Source organism: Cryptomeria japonica, chromosome 3 (genome assembly GCF_030272615.1).
Source record: "Cryptomeria japonica chromosome 3, Sugi_1.0, whole genome shotgun sequence".
NCBI classification, from domain to species: Eukaryota; Viridiplantae; Streptophyta; class Pinopsida; order Cupressales; family Cupressaceae; genus Cryptomeria; species Cryptomeria japonica.
The window spans coordinates 851,893,522-851,917,249 of NC_081407.1; the positions used below are offsets into that span (position 1 = coordinate 851,893,522).

Consider the following 23,728-nt stretch of genomic DNA (forward strand, 5'->3'; position numbering starts at 1 on the left):
AGGACCTGACATGAAGGTCAACAAGTAACCATAAATAAGCATGGCCTTGTACTCCACCCGATGGTCATCCTGCAAAACATTAAATACGCCCCTGTAGCTTCATGAATGAAAGCATACAAGTCACAAGAGTTGGTGGAGCATTAAGATCTTTGAGTGTTGATCACGCCATCTAGAAGTGTCACGAGTCGGAAACTTGGGATCTCGGGGTTTGGAAGACTTGGGCTTGGGAACTTCGAGATCACGGGATTCTGGAGTCTTGAGGTCAAGGAAAGGCAAAGGCTTGGGAACTTCGGGTTCACGGGATTCCGGAGTTCCGGGGTCAAGGAAAGGCAAAGGCTTGGGAACTTCGGGATCACGGGATTCCGGAGTTCCGGGGTCAAGACAATGCAAAGGCTTAGGAACTTCGGGATCACAGGATTCCGGAGTTCCGGGGTCAAGGAAAGGCAAAGGCTTGAGAACTTCAAGATCACAGGATTCTGGAGTTTTGGGTCAAGGAAAGGCAAAGGTTGGGGAACTTCGGGATCACGGGATTCCGGAGTTTCGGGATCAAGGAAAGGCAAAGGCTTGGGAACTTTGGGATCATGGGATTCCGAAGTTCCGAGGGCAAGGAAAGGCAAAGGCTTGGGAACTTTGGGATCACGGGATTCCAGAGTTCCGGGGGTCAAAGACTTCAGAAACTTGGGTTTCCGGAGTTTGGAAGACTTTGGAAACTTGGGTTTCCAGAGTTTGAAAGACTTGTGAAACTTGGGTTTCTAGAGTTTGGAAGACTTGGGAAACTTGGGTTTCGGGGTTGGAAGACTTGGGAAACTTGGGTTTCCGAGTTTGCCTCCCGACAAGACAACACTTCACATTTCATGATTCCATTGTTTTTTCCTTGATCAACTAGGGTAGCGCTGATCCATGGAACATATCTCTGATCGGTTCTCATTGATGGACCAAGGATGTTATAAAAATGACAACAGTTACAAATAAACATCTACACATCTCTAGCTTCGTTAACTATTTGTTTGAACTGATTGATTTCTCTCACATGAGCTCATTATTTGTGACATGCACATAACAAGGAGTCCACAAAATATGCTTGTAGGTCACCTTAATCAATTTTCTTGCAACTTGGCACGCATAGGCTGCATTTGTCGCTGCTTGCACCACATTGTTTGGCCCAACCTCCTCAATAGCATCTCTAAGGATTTGGAACTAAAAATCAACATCCTTATAGTGCATTGAACAATTGATAGCCCTAATGAAACAAGGGCCCTTTGTACACGTGAACATGATGTTGATGAGTGGATAATGTCTAATGTCTATCCACCCATCCATGACTATTGCATCCACTAGTGACCTAGGCAGCTGTCATTTTCTCTATTAGAATATTAATCTTGAACTAGTTCTTACCCAAGATTGTTGTACTCAATTTTGTCTCCCTTGATGGTACATAAGATAGTCCTAATCTTATCATCTTTGCCACAGTCTCCTTATAGTAAGGAGACTAAACCACCTAGAATAAAATGTCATTGGCAAAGAAGAATTTAATGATATCAAGTTTCCACAATCCATATTGCTGTTCAATATTTTTCTGGATTCAATTGTGTTGGATGCATAAAAACTCCAACACAATCAAATCCAGAAAAATATTGAACAAAGACGAGTTTGCCAATGGCATCATTTGCCTCATCCCTCTTTTGCACATTAAATAACTGTACCACTACGTTTGCAGCATCACTACTTGTCATTCTATGCCGTCCCTAAGCTAGATAGAAAAGTACAAAGTTGTGGCTCTTGGGAAGTCCTAGTACTAGTAGAGTAGGACCCCTTGATGACAAAGTAGTAGGTACAAGTGTTTGGTCTTCCCCACAACCCCACAATCTATTTATTTCAGCTTTTTTTTCAAGTGACAATTCCTTATGTACATCTACACCTCTACCTTGGATATGAAGGAGGTATAAATTAACTCTTGTAATGCTGCTTTGAAATGAAAGTTTATAGAAATGACATCTCCACAATCTAGTGCCTCTCGTTGCCCTAGGTTTTGCTTGCAATTTGGTTGCAAATGGTCTTAGAGGGGGTGCATCACTAAGAGAACTAGTTGCCTCAATCCCCCCAACATCTCTACTTGAAGTCTTATTCAATCCCCTTTGGCTCTTGTTGACCCTCTTCATCACTCGTGAGAAATAGACTTACAGAGACACTGCAAACAATGAAATATATGGTTACAATACATATGTCATATTGTCAATAAATTATGCATGGGTTCCAAGACACAAAGATTTTCTTTTTGTTTTCCTTCAATTTGCATGAAGCATAGAGGTTGAAGATACACAAAAATAGGAATCCTTGTTCTTCAACCTTCATCAAACAAGGATTCCACTTTTGTTTTTCTTACTTCAGGTTGCATCAAGTGTAGAAGCAGAGAATATACAAAAGACAAAATCCTGATTTGATTGGTATTAAAAAATTGAAAATTTAAATTTTAATCTGCTATTTAATAATTTATACAAATTTGCACATAAAATTTTCAAAATTAAATAGTTTTAACTTAATAAATAAATTAAAAAACCTAAAATGCTTCTGTTATAAATCTAAAGTTAATACTTAAACCCTTAAATGCTGTTTTTAGGGTTGATAACTGCCTTCTTTGATAAAAACAGTAGTTAACAAATCTGAAAACAACATTTTATAACCATATACAATTCTATGAACAATTTATAATTTATTTTATATTTAAATTGAAAACAAAACAAACGAAACTATCACATAATCATGGATTTCAGATTTAGCCATTTAGGAACAAACAATTAAACTAAAAATCCAAATCCCAAAGGATGAAAGGCCATGGCTTACCTTGAAGGATTGATGGCTGCCAGCTTGATCAATGCGTTGAAACTTGTGCTTCCTCTTGCTATTTCTCTTCCTCTTGTATTGCTTTCCCTCTTGTTAATGCTCCCACTCTTGCAACCTTGCTTGCTCTGACTCTTGCTATGCAACTTGTAGGCTTGCTTAATGCTTCCAAGCCTTGATAGTGATTTTGAGTGAGAGTGTGATGCATATTTATATTTTCTTTGAAGTGCTTAGGGTGTGGGTGGGGCTTTCAAAATTTTAGGGTTAGGGTTAGCATCAACATCAAGACAAATGTCTGATTTTTTAAAAATTACTTTTTGCAGTAGTTTGATATAGGGGATGGATGATAGTCTTGGAGATGCATGAGAGATGCCTGGGAATTTCTCCAAAGATATAGGGGTGTCTAGAAGTCCTCCAAATGTTCCCAATAGGGGAGACATCCCTTCTTTGAGTGAGATGCGCCAGAGATGTCTCCTTCCTGGTGGTGGTGGTGGCAGGACGTTTCCTAGCCATCCCCAATTCTTTGGGATGTCCCTCTCCGGAAACACCATTTTTTCCAGGAGGATGCATCCTCATCGAACAATGTGTATAGCAATCTAGATGGAGGGCATGAGTGAAACCAAGTTCCAACCATTATATTATTTTGACAAAAATACATTTTTAACCAAGTAAATTGTAATCTCTAGCCTTCCAATGAGATAAACCTAAAGAGATTTGATATATTAGGCACAAAATGTATGAGAGATATACAAAATTTTGTTAGATAGTTGATATAATGATAAGTGGTGTTCTGAAACAATAAGAATTGCCTTAATTGAAAGTAAAGTTACATTCCACCACTCAAGCAAATTATTCATAATTTTTACTCTAAAAATGTGACCACTGCATATTTGAAATAATTCCTTGAATTGAAAACATTGCTTCGAACCAGTATACAGAAAAGCAAGTTGAAAAGTTTTTACTAAAACTACAAGTGTATATATTTGGGTGCATAACAACTTGGTCAGTGTATTTTATCTAAGTGGCATAAATGAAATTGACACTGCAGACGTCCCCCCAAAAAGGAAAACCCATATAGTTCCCAGGATTATAGGTATTCAAGGTCAGGTACAGAAATTGGGTTAGGATTCACAAAATCTGGAAAAAATAAGAGCCTGGTGAAAGGGCAAATTTTCTTTAAACATAATATATAATAGACATTATTTGATATGTGTTGCTGCCTACAGACATGAAATTTTACAAATTGAAACAAAATTTATAGAGAAGTGAGAGACTTTATAAGTAAAGAATAAGAGAAAGGAATATTAAAGATTGTCATTAACAAAGTGGAAACAAGAATGATGAAATTTTTAATTGCACTGCTTTGATTTATCATTTAAGTCAGCAAGCAGGAATTATTGGTGCAAACATACAGTCTCTTTGTACTTAAAAAAACACAATAAACTCATCAATGAATCTATTACTGAGAATCTTCAAACAAAAGATAATTATAGACTAGGAAGGGTATTGATGTTTTACTTGCACGCAGCCAGTAGCACCCAACTGCATGAACTATCTACTTGCAAGTCCCTGCAGCAATGAAGTAAAGGAAACTTGACAAAAAATAGTTCTGTTTATAACCATCCTGTATCACTGTTAAGGAGACAAATTGCAAAGTCGACAAACATGAGCCTATTTAATTTTAAGGTCCACAGGTGAAACAAGAAATCTATCACTCACCAGACAAATTAAACTATTGACATCTGGTACTAGATTATATACCACCCAACAAGTGATCTTTGTTGCGGTGTGAAGAGGAGATGTGAGAATTGAGATGGAGTGTTGAGGCTCTCAGAAGATTCCCTGTGGGGACAAGCACCTATGCTCTCTATGTGCTGCACATCCAAATTCCACATGGTGTGTTGTTTCCACTTCAAAGCTGCAAATTGCTGTCAACAACAGCATTGAAATGCTGTGCTTGGACCTGAGATCGAGGCTGGTAGTGTTGATAAACAAATGCATTTTCTTGACCCATTCTAGTTGTTGCAAAGATGAGGTGCCAGGGATGCAGTGGTCCAAGGTCATTCAAAGTTTCAAACTAGCAAAATACATCTCCAAAGCAACACCTGAAAAATATAAACTTCATTAAGGAAAACCATGATTTTGTTCAATCAAAAAATAAAAATAGAAATCAATGAACATCATAAATTTTCCAATTTTAGTATGGACATTTTAAAATTATCTTCATATTTAGAGAGACCTCGAATTTACTATAATTTAAAAGAATGTATGGAGAAAGGCATTAAGCATACATTTCCATTAAAATTGTGAGATTTTAGGATTGACACATGGCTTTATTTTGAATCATTTTGAGATTTTCAAGATTGACAAAGGGTTTATGAAAATAGTTGCCAAAAAAATCTAGACTCTCTAAAAAATACTAAATCTGGGTCAATATTTACAGTTGACAAAAATTAACAATATTTAATCAAATTTTCAAAGGTTTGCTAGATATTCACAAACATTTCAAAATCATTACTTGTACACCCTAAAAATACTATTAAAAAATGCTGAAGTCTCTAAATAACATCATTTTGGTTTGCTAGAATGTAATTTTAAGCTAATCTGTGGTTTCCTACTTGTGAAATATGGTACACCACAACCAAATTTTGTAGAGCTTAGCTGATCATCTTCAACAATGACAAATAAAAACTTTCATACCAAGACTACTTCATTAGTGTGCATTGCAAGCTTCCCTTTGTTCAGGCAATTACCGTGGGCATGCGTCTTTAATGCTGACCAATATGGCTGCCACCTTCATTGAATTTCAATCAGGATGCTTGAAATGCTATTGCCAAACTATGCAGTCATGATTCTTCTGATGGTCATCCACCATGTACATCAAGCTTCAGGCCACTAATTTTGAAGTCCGGTTTCAGTGGAGGTCGATGGTTTCCAAAGGGGAATGCCTATCAGCGTAAAAATCTACATATAATCTAGTCCATAATCTTTTGTTCCTGTAGTTCTTGCTCCAGATTTTGGTGGTCTATATAAAGTCAATATGTAATCTAGTACATAAACCTTTGGTCCTATAGTTCTTGATCTGTGTATAATCTAGGCCCTAGTGTTTTGGTCTTGTAGTTCTTGATCTATATATGATCTAGTGTATAATCTTTTGGTCCAGTAGTTCTTGATCTATATATGATTGAGTCCATAATCTTTTGGTCCAAGTAGTTCATACTCCAGAGTTAGCTACCAACAAAGTGTTTTTTCTTTTTGTCATATATGTCTATGTGACATCCTCCTTTCATTACCCAAGCCCATTTGCAATTTGAACCAATATTTTCAAATGGTCAAGTTCATTAATCTTCTTGTTGCGGTACAGTCTCAGAATATCTGCACACTCTTCTTCCATGCATTTCTCTTATTCTATACCTTATTATGATATTACTATACCATCAGGGCTGTGCTAGAAAACAAATCTTCACATTAATCATGCAACCAAAGACATGCTCATTTTATGTTGGACATTCATGTCGTCTTCTTGATGCAATGCTTTACATACAGAATGCTGATTGTGATATGGGCAATGCTTTATATGCCTAAAGGAACTTCTTTTGATTTGTATCTTGTATAAAATATTAGAGTCTTCTAAAATTGAATGTGTCCAAATATATTCCTTGTTAAGCTTTCCAGTGATATAACTTGGAACCTTTACTGTTTCTACATGGTTTTACCACCTTCATCAAGTGAATGAAGTTTGAATCACTTGCCATAACATTTCTATGGACTTTGGCTATACTTTTCATGGGATGGAGCCCCTTGCACCACTTTTTGTTCCTTTTTCACCAGAGGTCTAAGGTTGTTCCAAGACAATGCAGTGTTGTCACTCAGTCTTCTAGAATCATGAATTCCTAGATAAGGCTTAAAAAAACTTCTGAATCCAAGCACATGCAATACTGCGCTATCGTCCCTGGATTTCCCAGAGCCCTGGGCTTTTGGAAATTTTTCTCAGTTTGAGTTTTTTTTCAGACATGCAAAACTACACTTCTGATGCTTAGTTTCCCAGAACTCCAGATTCTGAAGTAATGCATTTATAAGTCAATTTACTGGATAAAATTATTGTAGTTAGAAAATTTTCTAACTCCATGTTTCAGAACTTCTTTGAGGACATTTGACACTGGACTTTTGTCTGTTGTTTTTTGGAATCATGATTTCCCAGATATGATTTTCATTTCTTATCTGGAAATATTTATTAATATAGGTTCTGGAAGCTTTTGAAGGCTGGGGACACTGCACTTGTGTTGCTTGCTTTCTTGGAGAAAAGGAAAAATAGGTAGAGGAAGGGAGATAGAGAAACAAACGAAATGGGTGTTGGAAGGAGACTAGAATGCGTGTGAGAGATAGATCAGGAAAAAATAAGCATATAAAAATAACATAAAGTTAAAAGATAATAAACAACTTAATATTCCATCTAAATCTCCCATCATTGCAACTAGCCCAGACTCTTATAACCTTGGGTATGAGATTTGCCAATAGTTACCACTGTGAACGCTCTTGCACCCACAAACTGTGCTTGAATGATGTGAAAAGTTCTGAGTGATGCATATTGGTAGATGACAAACTTCGGTTTATATAGGTCTTATGCTAGTAAAACTATATACCAATTCATGCCGGTGTTAAGATCTGTCTGGCTCTTTCTTTTACCTAAGGAAATCTGTAAATCATTACTATAATAGAATTTGTATGGTTTATATGGTTCAAATCTTTCTCAATGTTATGCTGATATGCTGGTTTAGCTGCATAAATTGAAGTGAGGCAGTAAGAAACCATGGATGGTTATGGTTGCTTGCAGATCTAAATTTTCTTATTTGGAAGCTCAGATGCTTTTTCCCCTTTAAATCCACTCATGGACCTTTTATTTCCAAAGACGTTTATATGCGATACTGTTTGACATCATCCTATTCTTATCAAACCCATCCTTTTTCCAGTTATATAATGAAAACAACAAGCACAAGGATTTACAGGCAGAAATTATTCTGTCCTTTATTGAGAAATGATTTTATAGCATGACATGGTTTATTTGGTGATGCAGGGTTTGAAAATCAAGGCGCTGCCTTAGGAGTCTATCTTTTCCAGGTGATCTTTGTATGATTTAATGAGATATTATTCACATTGACATGTAGAATTTATAACTTAATTGTAAAATTAAACATTAATCATAATGCTGAATATCTTATTTGCAGACACACTGGCAACTTTTTACTTCCACAACCAGGAGTTTGATTGTATCTATAATTGATGATTTTTATAATCACCCACAGATTTATTTTGCTAAATATAACATTGATCGAATGCATATTTTACACATTATAATCAATTATCAGCTTGCACTCTAGTGTCTACATTCACAATAATTTCATGTCTATGTTTATAAGGCTAGAACCTAGAATAACCTTTGAACTCTGCATATTTATGATACGAAGTAGCCATCCTCATCTCTTATCTATTATTTTATTTATTTAATTAATTTAATTGTATTCTCATCCTATTTCTTCACAATCCTTATTCCTCATACTAATAAGATCCTCAATATAACAATCCTTGATGATTTCATCCCGAGATTCCTTTGTTTGGCAGAATCTCATTTTAATACTTTATTACTATTTTTTGATTGGTGAATCTGGGTTTTTTAGACTGGCCCAGACCAGTATTGGGGCCACAAATCGGAGACCTCATCCTTGGTATGAATGCAAGTACTCCAGACCTGCACGTGACATGAATGCCAGCAGCATTAATGCTGAGGTTCAAATCCGTGAGCACGTAGGATCAACGAGGGCACAAGTCTTCGATCACAATGGCCCAATGGGGGTTTGAACCTTGGTGGCCATAACAACACCACCACCACTTAAGCGGCACACTATGGGATGAACCCCTACTTTCTCATTATTTTTATCTTAATCATATTGTATTACTGGTTAATATTTTAAGAATTGTTGACTCGGAGTATTAACTTCTCATTACTTGCAATTTCCCTCACATAAGATGATACTTCTGTTATCATCCTACTTATAATTCTTTGCCTATTGCTATGTTTTTCCTTAGAATCTAATGTTATTTGTCCATCATTATATTGCTAATTTTATTGCTATATTTTTAACTTTATAAGCCTCTTGTGATTGTTCGTTTTTCAGATACATCAATATTACTTTCTCATTTTTATTTCTTTCAGCTTTTGCTAAATCTACTTTCTTTTTTTCTAATTTAATTATTTTAAAAAGATTTAATGCATTTTAGAACTATTTTCTTACCTCATTGCTTGGTTTCCATAATCCTTCTTTCTCTGTTATAGGAATTTAACATTGTTATTTATTTATTATCATCATAATACAGTAAAGGTTCCTTTTGTTATAATGTTATAATATTATTCAATTTTAATTCATTGAATCTTTTGTATTTTTATAATGTGTACGTGCTTTTATTTGTATTTCTAAATATAACAATAATTTCTTGTTTCTAATTGCATCAAGAGGTGTTCTGTAGTTACAACATGATGCTTTTGACTGTACATAAAACCCAAAATACAACTAACACATTTAAAAAAAGAAACTAAAACTCAAAGCTATAAGATTTCCACAATCCATTCAAATATTGTATGCAGTTTCTGGATTTGATCGTGTTAGAAATTTTTGACCATCAACGTTTTGAATCACACTCTGTGATTCATCATCAGGATGCAAGAGAGTTCAAGGAGTTGAAAGATGATGAATCACAGAGTGTGATTCGAAACGTTGATGGTCAAAAATTTCTCACACAATCAAATCCATAAATTGCATACAAGAAACTAAAACTATTAAAAAATAACATATAGCTGACATAATGAAATGTAAAGATAAAATATATAAATATTAAAAAAACAAATATATATATTATTATTTTACTTTGTTAACAATAAAAAATAAATATATTCAATGCTAATTAATATCTATTTAGTGGAAAATTTATTGTTTATTTTTTAAGTATATAGACATCAACATTATAATAGTCCTAGGAAAGTAAAATAGCTCTATAAATAAAAATAAAGTAAATAATATAGATAAGATGAAATAATTCTAAAGATTTCAATAACATCTCTTGAAATAGCTTTTGAAATAACTCTAAAGATTTCAATTATTCTATAGATAAAATGAAGTAATGGCCTTATTATGGGTATGTGGATTCCCTTTGTGTTGTCTCGCTTGAAACAACATGAGCTTGAGCATAGAAAGGTTGCTAGTAAGGCTTTAGGCTTCTTGAAGGTCATTGTTGGTATTGTAACTCCCAAGGAGATGGATTGAAGTTTTACCAAAACACAGTTTGGATGTTTCTCTTTTGAATGGGTGTTGTTCTAATCTCTTTTGCTACTTTCTATCTTTTTGGGGTCTGCACATTCTAAATTTTGGGTGCAACTTATTTTATATGTAAGGTGATTCCTTGGGCTCCGCTTCTTCCCAATTTTATACCTAAAACCTTTGTAATTTTCTCTTTTCTAATAAAAATGGGCATGACTTCCATGGTCACAGTTTACCTACCATAAAAAACAAAAAAATCTGAAGTAAAAATTAAAATTTGTATGTAGTAAGTAAAATAGTTCTAAAGTGAAATAAAATAATTCAAATAAATAAAATAGTACAAAATTGATTTATTTATTTAAGTTATTCTATTTCACTTTAGAAATAGTTTACTTACTGCATACAAATTTTAATTTTTACTTAAGATTTTTTTGTTTTTTATGGTAGGTAAATTGTGACCATGGAAGTCATGCCCATTTATATTAGAAAAGAGAAAGTTACAAAGGTTTTAGGTATAAAATTGGGGAGAAGCAGAGCCCAAGGAATCACCTTACATATAAAATAAGTTGCACCCAAAATTTGGAATGTGTAGACCCCAAAAAGATAGAAAGTAGCAAAAGAGATTAGAACAACACCCATTCAAAAGAGAAACATCCAAACTGTGTTTTGGAAAAACTTCAATCCATCTCCTTGGGAGTTGCAATACCAACAATGACCTTCAAGAAGCCTAAAGCCTTACTAGCAACCTTTCTATGCTCAAGCTCATGTTGTGACAAGCGAGACAACACAAATGGAATCCACATACCCATAATAAGGCCATCCAATCACAATGCTGTTATGAATGGAGTCCAAACCACCAAAGACCACTTTTTGAACTAAAGCGTTGGCCATGAAACAAATATCTTCCTTTTTCCACACCTAAATCCAAGAGCACCATGTTCTAAATTAAGATGTCAATTTCACATCATAGCAATGATCAGCAAGAAGGAATCCTTCATTGAGAATCCATTGAATGGCAAAGATGGTGATATCCATCATGAGTTTAATCACCTCCTAAAGGCATTTCTCAATAATAAGGCCATATGAAGTCATCTACCTCTTTCCTGATAACAAACACATGTTAGTATCCATTGCAAGAAACAATTTCTTGATTTTTTTAAGATATCGATTTGAGTGTTACCTCACTTCTAATAATTACTACTTCATATTCTTTCCAAATAATATCTAGAGGTTATCTTTTTGGTCCCCTACTCTATTGTACGATCAATATCATCCTTGCATGGGCGACCACATCTTCAAATTATTTCTGGGGTATATTCTTTGTTAGTGAATCTAGTTGGTTTGTGTCATTGTGTTTGCATAATACTATACGTAGTATTAATTGGGTAATAATTTTTTTTTTAATTCAAATCTTATTATTAAGTATATAGGGTACTGTTGATGTGTCTTTTATGCACATGCGAACACAGAATAAATTACCAAAGTATCTTATCCTCTCTTGAACAAAGTTTCCTCGAATGCTGAAGATTTCGCCTAAGGATCAATCGAGAAGACTCCAAGGTTCTTGTATGTAGGGTCTCTATGTGTGGATAAGCTCTTGTGGTGTGATGTGATTTTGCTGGAATCACAAGGGGACTTACGTTTGACTGCCTGAGCGTCTGATTTGCTGGAACTCAAGTCCTATTTACTAGCTGGAAAATAAACAAATATCAAAAGATACAGGGCTCAGAAAGTCTACTCTAAGACCTAGAATGTGAGAAGATGGATGAATGACTAGTTGGAGTCCTACTGGGCTAGGTCTCGCCATCAAACTGAACAATTTAACACCAGCTCAGTGATCTTCTAGGGTAGTTCTGAAGATGTTCAAAGTATTACTGTCAAACATTGATCATCATTCAAGTTAATGCATGAACAATAGACGCGTAACGACTTGGGATTATGCTCATTCAATGTCAGTTGACCACCCAGGGCACTCTTACAATCAACAAGAGGCTAGTGGTTTGGACTAGGTGGATTCCATGCGAGTGCATTCAATAACTTCTTTTATTCAATCTAAACATTTACCATCTAAAATGAAGATTCAACGAGAAACCATGCATATTGCAAAGAAACGACATATTTCCCCATATCTTCAATGAAAATGGAGTTCATTTACAATCAAGGCAACAATTTCTTGCCTTCTCTTCCTAATCTACTCTAACTTTTATTCTATTCAATATTCTAGCTACTAACTCTTATTAGCTAACTCTTAACTATTAACCCCTACAAATGAAGAGCCAGGGCTTTATATAGAGAGCCCTTTACAAATTGATGGCTCTGATTGACTTAGAATCAATGGCTAGGATTACAAGATAGAAACCCTAATTAGGGTTTGTTACAACAAACTTCCTTAGCCAATGAGAAAATTACATTCCAAGAGTGAGGACCAATAGGAAGCAGGGGTAGGTACATCGAAGTTTGTGCCGTCCCCGATGATTCAGGTACATTGAATCTGGACATGCTGAGGTGGACCAATCCGACTAGAGGAAAAGTGACTGGGATGCCACCTTGTCTGAGGTTTGTATCTTGGTTCATCCTCCTCTGTCCTTGATGCGAAGAATGATGTACCTCCTTGACTCCCATATGCTTGATGAGGCTTCCTCATTGTCAAGTGTTCTTTGTCTGGTAGCATACCTCTCCTTGAAGTTTCATTCTTCTCTGTCATCATGTGGTTTCTTCATGTGGTAGAATGAGGTCTTGAGGCTAGCTTGCAGCTCCTCAAACACTTGAAGTCTTCCAACGCTTCAAAACACCTTGAGTCCTCCTTTATGCATCTGGGACGTCCTTGATGGTGATGGACTTAGAATAGGTCGTCCTTGTCCTGGCCTGATTTTCTTCCACCTGCAAAACAAACCAAAATATGATTAAGTACACATGATATATTTATCTCACATAGCATTTTCTTCCTTAAATCATCAACAAAAAGGCATTAGAATGAAATTCGCTCAAGATCCTCCCCAGGGACAGGCCCTATAAGAATTTCGCTCTGGACCCTTTGGAAGGGTCAGGAGCGAAATTTGCATTTTAGCTCAATTTTCATCATCTCCTTGCCTTGAACTTTTCTTGACCTTTGAATCGCTTTCTCCTGAAGACATTATTGATTTGACCTCCAAAAAGACCAAAAAAGAGGATTTCGCTTTGGACCTTGGCCAAGGACAGGACCTATAAGGAATTTCGCTTTGGATCCTTTGGAAGGGTCAGGAGCGAAATTCACATTTTAGTACAAAATCTTCAAATTTTGTGACCACAATTTGCTCAAATGCATGTCTAAGGATGCCTTTAATCTCAATCAACACTAGGTTTGATGCAAAATTGGAGCTAAATAGAGGTTTTAAGAATTTCACTTTGGACCCTTTGGAAGGGTCAGAAGCTAAATTCACATTCTAGGACAAATTCTATCATTTCTCTACTCCAAAATGCCTTCCAAGGCAAGCATACACTAGTATTCTCTCCACCAAGGCCTGGGAATCCATCTCTTAATCTCAATCATGGGCAAATTAGGTGATTTGGGGAATTTCGCTCTAAACCCTTTGGAAGGGTCAGGAGTGAAATTCATGTCTTGCTTCTTTTCTTTCACTTAGCTTCATTTTTTTATCCCTTGTTTTGTTTGATTGTCACCTTTGGATCCCTTTCTTATGATGACAACACTTGTTTGACCCCAAAAAAGCCCTGAAAGGGGAAATTCGCTCAAAACCATGGCCCAGGGATTGGACCTATTTAGGATTTCGCTCTGGACCCTTTGGAAGTGTCAGGAGCGAAATTCTAGTTTTAGCTCAATTCCTTCACATTTGGTGATCACAAGCAACTCAAAGCCATGCTTAAGGACATCTTCAATCTTAATTCACCCTGATCCACACTTGGCTTGACACAAAATTGAGAGAAAAAGGTAGATTTTGGGAATTTCGCTCTGGACCCTTTGGAAGGTTCAGGAGCGAAATTCTAGTTTTAGGCTAAAATCCTTCACTTCTTCACATTCCATCACTTCAAAAGGCAAAGACATGTTAATCCACTTCCAAATATGCCCAAGGAACTAAAATGTTGGTCTAAACAAGGAAGAAAATGAAGGTTATGTCAATTTCGCTCTGGACCCTTTGGAAGGGTCAGGAGCAAAATTCTTACTTGAGCTCATTTCTCACCTTTTTCCTCCCTTCCTTGGCTTGAATATAACTTCTTAGGCCTCCTTCCATCATGATCAAGTGAATTTGCTCCTCAAGTTGGCATCTAGTTCAAGATTTTGTGAAGAAATACGGTCTTAAATGAATTTTGCTCTGGACCCTTTGGAAGGGTCAGGAGCGAAATTTGCGTTTTGGGTTGAATTCTGACTCCATTTCCCACATTTATTCATTCAAACAAGTGAATTGCCTTCAATAATACCTGGGACGTGGATTAGTTCATAGCTTTGGGCAATGTAGAGTGTCTTATAGAGAAATTCGCTCTGGACCCTTTGGAAGGGTCAGGAGCGAAATTCCTATTCTAGGCTCAATTCACCTTCAAACTAACTTGACTTTGTCTTAGACTTGATCCTAGATCCATTTCCTTCCATATCCTTGCAAATTTGCTCGACCATTCAATGATTTAGGTGAAGAATTTAGGTCCTTTGTGAAATTTCGCTCTAGACCCTTTGGAAGGGTTAGGAGAGAAATTTGACATTTTAGCCTCTCCATCAGGATTCATATATGGAATATAACATTTAAGTATAAGAAATGTTTGAGAGTGATTTCGGACCTCCAGGAGTTATAATGCAAAATCTAGTTTTTGGAGGATTCTTCAATTTTCCAGACTTAGTCAAATTTTAGGATCAGGATGACATTCCAGACAGCCAAATTTCAGGACATTTGAGGATCAGGATGACATTCCAGACAACCAAATTTCAAGACATTTGAGGATCAGGATGACATTCCAGACAGCCAAATTTCAGGACATTTGAGGATCAAGATGACATTCCAGACTTCTCAAGGCGAATTCGTTCTGCCCTTGATGTAAGGAATGGGACCTAGGAGGACATTATGCATTCAACCAAGGTTTGATTTAGCAACTTGAAGTGCGACCAGATAGTACACAAAAATCACCCTAGGAATGATCTAAATTACCCCTAATCACTCAATCGACCTGACCTCTTGAGGAGATCCACCTGACTCAAGCAGAGCCTGCTACCCTAATGAGCCCCTTGGTGACCCTTCAAATGCAAAAGGTCAATAGACAAGAACCTAAAAGACCTAAAAAGAAAACCATAGAAAGCAGAAAGTAGGGGTCCCAATTTGCAATGGGGTGATGTGTGAATACGTCACAACAAGTACATAGACCCCATACACCTAGATATGCTTTACACTTTACACTTAATAGCTGAGTTACCGGGTTCGCTTGTTTTGGTCCATGCACCCGAACTGGGTTCACTTGGGTTTGGGTTCACCGGGGGGTTCGTCTGGATTCACCCTGGGTACGTACCCAAGGGTTTGGGTTCACTAGGTACGAACCCAAGTACAAACTGGGGTGTATCCAAAGGCATTGAGCACCAAAACATAATAAAAATGAACATTTTTGACCTTTTTTTGCATCCAAAAACTCTAAAATGTCCCTAAAAGCACCCCTTCTATCGTTGGGTTTTCCTCACGCATTGATCAATGATAAAGTAGCATACTATTAAATGATTTTCTTCTGTCATTTTGCATTGTTCCATCTTCCAATTCAAATCTGAACTATCAATTCACATTTGGCATTGATCAATAATGAAGTATCATACTATCAAATGTATTTAGTTTGCCATACAATGTTGGACTCTTTGCTTCCTCAACACCTTCACTTTGCTTGGTGTCTTTGTCAAATCTCAACCTTTGCTTTGCCCTCTTTGCTTGGATCTTGCCTCCTGTGTGCCACCTACTTTCCGCTTGGTCTAGAGCTCTACCCTTGGATAGCCCTAGGGGCCATTTTTGCACAAAGAGGCTGATTTTGTCAATAGAGCATAATTTTTCACCTAAAGAGTTAGATTTTTTCCTTCTTATAGGTGGTGGAAATCTCTCTTCACTCTCTTCCTAGTGCTCCACTTGATTCCTTCAAATTTTGCTACGTTGCAGTTGCAAAAATTCTCTTTGAAGCTCTTTTTTTTCAACATGGCATAACTTTTTTTCATGAAGATAAAATTGGGTAAACATTTTTTTGAAGTTGATAAAAAAATTGCAAGGAATCTGATTATAATCTCAATTTTCTATTTGAAAAGTCGATTTTCTAAAAATTGTAAAAATCATTGCGTATTATAAACAATCAATCTATTTGCAAAAAATGCACATCAATACTTCTTGTACTTTGTTGGGACATTATAATTTTTGTTGAGGGTTTCATGTCCATGTAATTTTTTATTGTTTTTGCATGGGAGGGACTCTTGGTTCATAATGTGTTTTTCAATCCATCCTTTGTAATTGTCTTGAAAAGGGAGAATTGTAAGCAACAAAGAGATGGTATCTTGAGGCACTAGTGTTGCCTTCATCTTTTTCCACATCTCTATGGGCTTGTTCCTCAACCGAGTACTTCTACGAGACATCTAGCTTTGGCTAGCAAGAATGGTCATGTCCTACGAATGATTAGTTGTCATGTTGATGATGCCACACCGTGGGCCATTTCACACATCGAGTGCCCTTGTGTTTTGAACAAAATTTGGAAGAGTCATGGAGACTCTGATACTCATTCATACATTAATGATCTTTCTTTGGACTGTCTTATACCTCTTCATGGTTCAAAGAATATACCATATGACTACGATACACTTATGGAGTTTGCTTAATGGGAAAGTTTTGATGACACTAAGGTTCTCACGATGCTTCTTCTCCTCCTACAAAGACTCTTCTTAATCCTTTAGTTTCATTGTTTCCTGGTGCAGATATAGAGGATTGTCCTAGTTTTCCAAATGCAACTTCTTGGGATGAGTACTTGATGGATATTTTGAGTTTGTTTTGTAAGTCCTATCTTGTAGACTTGGAGGACACCATTGAGGACATTCATATCCTCTTTGACGATGGTTCTAGTTCTGCCGTTGTCCCATTATCTTTAGATCTTGCTCTTCATTAGTTTCCACATGTTTTTGGTTTGTCACACTTTTTAATTAGGCTTGGAGCTCTTGATTTTGGTGGGGCATCTTTTGGCACCAGCAAGGCAACATTTGACTAGTTTTCAGAGACATACATTTTGAGTTTTCTTTTATCATATTCCATCTTTTGTAGACATCGTGGCCTTTTTTTCTTCCCAAGGGGAGAAATGTAGTTCAGTGTCCTTTAATCATTTTTAGCATTCCATGTTGAGCATCTACCATTGGTGCAAAAAAATCAACATTGTGGGGGACTGCATGGTCTCTCTTCTCTCTCTTCTAGGAGGACTTTTCTTGACAGAAGGTTTTATCCTTCTCAGAGATCACATTTTGTACATTGGCGAAAGAAGTTGTCTTTGGGGGTAGTCTTGACTCGAGTTCTCATTCCTTCACTTGCACATGTGTTTTTTTCATGTTTTCTCTCTTTTGGAGAGGAGTGTTTTCCTACGGGTTTTCTTATTTTCTCTGTTTGTGAGAGATTCTTTTGTACATGGGTACCTCATTAGGCTTTGTTGCTAAGACCCATCTTTGTTTGCTTTTTTCTCCCTAAGTTGCATTCAAAAGGTTGGGTTTGGTGTGAATAGGGTTATTTTCTTACTGGTTTCACTTGCCAATCCTTTCTACATCTAGTTAGTTAAGTTAGGTCACATTTAGAGTAGTTACTTTTTGTGTCTCATGTCATGATTGTGACACTTGTCATAATCCTATTTTTTTAATGTCTCACCCTTGCCTATATAAACAAGGGTTCTCTTGTACTTTATTCATCTTGTATGCATTGTATCATTATTAGCAATATAACATTCTTCATTGCTTCTCTCTAGTGTGGAAGGTTCTTTGGTGCTGCAAAGGATTCCTGCTCTTGTGAGTCCTTGAGGTGACTTCAATAAGAAGTTTTCATCTGAATCTGCCACAGTCCATTTGATGTCAAGACCCACATGCATGCCAAACTTCTGATATTTCAATTTCTTGACAACTTCCAAGCTCTTAAAGTTTAGGACCAACATCATATAGGACTTTTTCATATTCTTTTGGTCTAATTTGGGTCTTTCTGATTGCTTTGTTGAGAATTTGAAGATGCTTTGTTGTTGAAAAGGGGATGTTCTCTGCTCTAGATTCTGATTTGTGATTCAAGCTTTTCAAACTCATCACTTGCTTCTAAGTTCTTATCTCTTTCCTATGGATTATCTTTGGCCGTGGTGAAAATTTCCATGGAACACTCTCCGATTATTGTGTACAGAAATTGATTACTTTAAGACAAAAACAGAAGACTGGGGAAAGGTTAAAAACGTAATATAGGTAAAATCTGGAAAACTAATGAACACAATCTTATCTACCATTATTGCAGATTGGGAAAATGAATGTTTCAGTCTTGCCTTGTAGAATGGAATAATTTACCGAATGTTCATTGATGATGTCTATTGGGATCTCTAATAAGGATCCTGTTTTCCGGGAATATGCTTTCATTTGCTAGGCATTATCTGAACTAGTGCAAAACAAAGCAACATATTCACAGAAACAAAGCAATACTGTTCCCCACAGATTCATTAAATGAAATAGGGAGGCACATTATTTCAGGGACAGTGCAAAATTCCTTTATAACAAATAAGAAAACAGTGCTAGTTTGAGAGGGGAATCGTCCAAATGCTAAAGCCACAGACAGAACCAATGATGTCCAAATGAATATCTAACTTCTGCTCATAGCTCAATCAGGTTGGGGCAGTGTTGACATGTATTTTGTACACCGCCTAACACAGAATAAAATACCCAAGGGTACCTTATCCTCTCTTGAATAAAGCCTCTGATTGCTGAAGATATCGCGGAGAAGGATCAATCAGGATGACTCCAAGGTTCTTTGATGTAGGGTCTCTACGTGTGGATAAGCACCAGTGGTCGTTGTGAATGCTGTTTCATCAAGGGGCCTTACGTTTCCGTTTAGGAACAGATTTTCCTAAAACTAACAAGTTTTCAAAAAGATCAAAAGGTAGAGTTTGCAAGGGATGAATTCTAATCTAATCCTAAGAATGACTCAATGTGGGCTAGACTTGGTAAGATTCTACCAATTTCAGTATTGCCAAGGAATAGCAACTCTACTGAAGTTGATGCGATCTTCTAAGGTGACTATTGATTTTTCAGTTCATCAAGAATCATAGACACTACCATGAAGGTACATGTCAATAGTTCAATAATGACTGAAGGTTTAAGTAATCCAAATATCTCCAGTTGACCACACAAGGTGTCCTTACAATTAGCAAGAAGCTAGTGGTTTGGAACGTGAATCTCACCAAAGATCAAGCTCAACACTTAGTCCTTCAAATTCAAATACTACTTCGACCAAGAATGATTCAAGAAAGTAAGCAACCATGAAAGTAGCCACAAGAATTGCAATAAAACACCATAACTTCAATATTTTATTGATCTCAAAGCCAAAATAGACAACAATTGCTTGAAATTCTCTCTTCAAAACTCAATCTCACTACAAAATAACTTTCTTCTCTCCAAAAGCTCTAATTCTATTATGCTATTCTCTATCTATACTCTAATTTTCTAATTACAAAATGAAAATGAATGAGGGTATATATAGCATCCTCAATTACAATGAACGGCCCAGATCAAAAGAAGATCAACGACTGAGATTCTGACACCTAAACCCTAATTAGGGTTTATTACAAAAAGTTCCCCTTTTATTGAACAATATTAAATGCATAGCCAAATATTTAATTGGCACAAAAATATAGGAAACATAGACCAATGATAATTAAGGTGCCACATCATCTATAACAACCTCTCTTCTAGAACCTTGTTTCCTTTCCAATGCTCCTTCTTAGCATATGCAGTGAATCTACACACAATTCCTTCGATCTCAGCAATAGGAATCTCTGGAAGATTCCTCATTCGTTCCTCCAAGTGGATGACTTGATCAAAAGCCTTGAGAAGAGCTACGTCCCATCCAGGCTCGAGTTCTTTGATTTTCTCAATCAGGAGCATAGTGGTGAACATTTGATCTCTTTGCTCATCTGTGATAACATTCTCATCTTTGCAAAAGATGACCTTGACCTTCTCCTCCAACTCTTGAAGATTCAAATCTATCTCATCTTCAATCCTCCTGCCAAGAATAGAACATAACACCTCAAACACCTTGTCCTGAATTGGATGGATGACCTCCTCAACTTGATTGCATTTGGTACTAATGTCTTCGAAAAGAACTTCCTTCATCTGAAGTAGAGTTGACCACTGGAGTAAATTATGAGCTCCTCCATCCATTATCTTTTCTTGTGCTAAGATCTTCCTTGGTGTTTGCCTGATTACTTGCAGAACAGGAATGATAACATCTCTAGTGTGGGCAAAGGCGGCTACTGTTATCATTAGGTTGTGAATGATCTCAAGGACCTGGATAGCTCGATGGGTGGTCTGCATCATTCTTGTTGCGAACTCAATGGCAACGATATGGGATTTGTCAATCCAAGAGCTCATAAGCTGAACCAAGCTTTTAACTCTTTCTGCCTCGCTGACTGATTCAAGGGGAAGTGCTTGCACAGGAGATACTGCTGGATCCTGACGTCCCAAAGGCTGATTGAGATGACTAAAGTAGCCTCTCCAAGCACCGACCTCTCGCTCAAGCTTTCTATTCTTTTCCATTTCTTCTTTAAGCTTGTCTTTAAGTGCCTCAAATGAATCAGTGGCCTCATCCAGTGTCTGCTCGGCTGTGAGTGGACCAAGCTCAAATGTTTCTACATCATACTCTTCTGCAAGGATTTCACCTTCATATTTGTCCACTGTTGGTGTAGCTATCTACAACTTCCTGGACCCTATCTCATCTCTGATCATCTTGGACATCTTGGTGGCCTTCTTCCTTTCTGTTACTCCCTGAGAATTTCCAACAAGGCTTTCTAAATCAATTACATTATCTTCATCTTCGATCACAATCACCCTTGTTAGCCTCTCCTTTAACCAATCTGGAATGGCGGAGCTTGTCTCTCTAACTTGTATCTCTTTAGGCACTAATCCCTCTTCTCGGAGAGGAGATGTCACTTCATCATCATTCTTGTCTTCATGTAGCTCATTGACTTGGGGAGATTGACTTGATGAACGTTGAGGTGCTTGCCTTTCTTCATGTTTATCATTCTGAACCATTGATTCCATAGATTCCTCAACTTCAAGTACCCTCTTCTCTTGTCCTTGACTTGTCCTTTTTTCATGTCGAGAAGATGTGCCAGATGAGTGATCTCGATGGGCCTCTTGCTTTTTCTTGGAGGGTTCCCTTTTCTCAGGTCTTTCTTTCCTCTTCGCACTTCTAGGATGAGGATTGCCTTCACTTACGCATCTCGGGTGAGGATTGTCTTCATTTGTGCTCCTAGGATGAGGATTGCCTTTGCTTGTGCTTGCTCCTCCTTCCCTTGGCCTTTCCTCCAAAGTAAAAGTCATTGATGTGTTCTGTTCTCTCAACTTTTGATGTTGTATATCCACCCATCTGCGAGTACAAGACAAAACTGGGGCCATCAAAGTTCTCAAGTCTGTAATCTCAGGCTCGTTCCAATCTATCTTCACTGTTTTGTCCTCTTGGTCATAAGATGATTGGAGATGTTTGCCATTGTCCTGGGCTTGATCGGCCACTCTGTAAACTTTGCATTTCCTGATGAGATCCAAAGGTAACCTGGAATGCATCTTTCTTTTCACTTCTAAATCATCTGAGAGATTCATCAAAAAGTCCTCTATCTGAAATTCGTGCTTGTACTTTCTACCAACTGTTTCTTCTATATATCCATAAGGATCGAAGTTTTCTCTCAAGGCAAAGAACGAGAAGGAATATAAGGCCAACTCTTTCTCTGCATCATCCATGGCTAGAGCATTAGGACATACCTCAACTGAATTCCCTAGTATGATAGGTACCGGAATTCCATTTCCATGCCTGTGTCTGAATGCCTTCTCATAAGCCGCCAACTGCCTGGTTACCTCCAGTAACACTATTCTGTTTGTCGGATATCTTGGCAACATATATGGAGGTGAAGGACACCCATGAACTCTAATATATGTAAACTTCTGGAATTGGATAAACCAAGCACCATACCTCTTTACAAGCTCTTGTGCATCTTGGGATATCTGATTGTGAATCTCGCCTTGCAATGTCCTGGTGATGTTCATCGTGAAGGTATCATTAACTAACTTGTAGTTACTTCCAGGTGGGTGATGCAAATGAACATAAGATTCACAAACTCTGACTTCTCCAGGTCCTCTTCCGATCACTCCTCTGTGAGGTAGTCCTGCATATTCAAAACTCCTGACCAAGGCATATATGATGTACGAGCTCATGTGGAAAGACTTGGTAGCCTTCAGTCTTCTCAACTGCACGTCCAAGCAATGGCTAATAATTCTAGCCCAATGAATTGTTCCTTTCCCTTGAACTATCACTTGGATGAAGTAGAACATCCACTTCTCAAAACAGAAGGCTTGAGGAGCCCCTGTAACTCGATTGAGTAAAGTTATCAAATCTCTATACTCCTCCTGGAAGTCGATCCTATGTGGTGTGTTGGGAATCTTGCTCAGGCGAGGACGACTTTTGAGTAACCAATTCTTATTGATGATGCTCAAGCAAGTGTTTGGATCATCTTCGTACATGGACCTAGCCCCTTCCAAGCTTTTGTAAATCATATCTTTATGTTCTGGCAGATGGAGAGCTTCACTGATAGCCTCATCTGAAAGGTAAGCCAAAGTGTTTCCTTCCTTGGACACGATTGATCTTGATTGTGGGTCATAATGGCGGGCACACTCAATCATCAGCTCATGACACTGGATGGCTGGAGGGAAGCCGGCCGCCTTGATAATGCCACTTTCAATTATTCTCCTTGCGACAGGTGATGGCTTTCCAATGTAAGGGACCTCTCGAAACTTCTTCACACTGAAGTTTCCCAAGTTGGTATCTCCAATGTTGCTCCATTTTGACACGATCTTGGTCTCCAATTCTTCATTCTTTTGATCTTCCTTCATGAGAGCTGGACGACTAGTGGATGCTCCTGCCTTCGGGGTCGCCATTTTGACACCTACACAACATTTCATAATGAGTAATATATTTTGCAATTTAAACATATAGAGTAGAAAGGAGATTCAAAGATTTCAATTAGGAAACTTCATGATAAATCGTTGAATTATCATTTCCTAAATATGACTACGTAATTTGAAATTCAAAATTTCAACATTTGAACAAGGAAGATCTCGCCATACCTCCACTTGAGAACTAATTCTAAGAAATAATGCAAAATTAGGCAAGTTCGCTAGGCAAAATGTGGATCGAGGCTCTCCCTTCAACAAAATGGTCTTCCTCTAGACTTCGCAAGCATTAACTTTACCACCTCTAGCCTTCAACCAAATTCGCTCCTTCTTAGACCAGATTTCGCACCTTTATTGCTTCTTCAAATCGCACTTGAATGGATGATTAAATGATGGATTAAAATGCTTCAAAACACCACAACTA

The 23,728-nt window shown here is 37.2% G+C and overlaps 1 protein-coding gene across 2 annotated transcripts in view; it reads left to right on the forward strand.

Annotated features, from left to right (window-relative positions):
• LOC131047140 (uncharacterized) overlaps window positions 1-23,728 on the forward strand; it is a 64,180-nt gene that overhangs the window by 34,867 nt on the left and 5,585 nt on the right. For both annotated transcript variants that reach the window (XM_057980991.2, XM_057980990.1), the window contains exon 4: window positions 7,913-7,956. In XM_057980991.2, coding sequence (XP_057836974.1) covers window positions 7,913-7,956 — 44 coding nt within the window. The remainder of the gene's footprint in view (window positions 1-7,912; window positions 7,957-23,728) is intronic.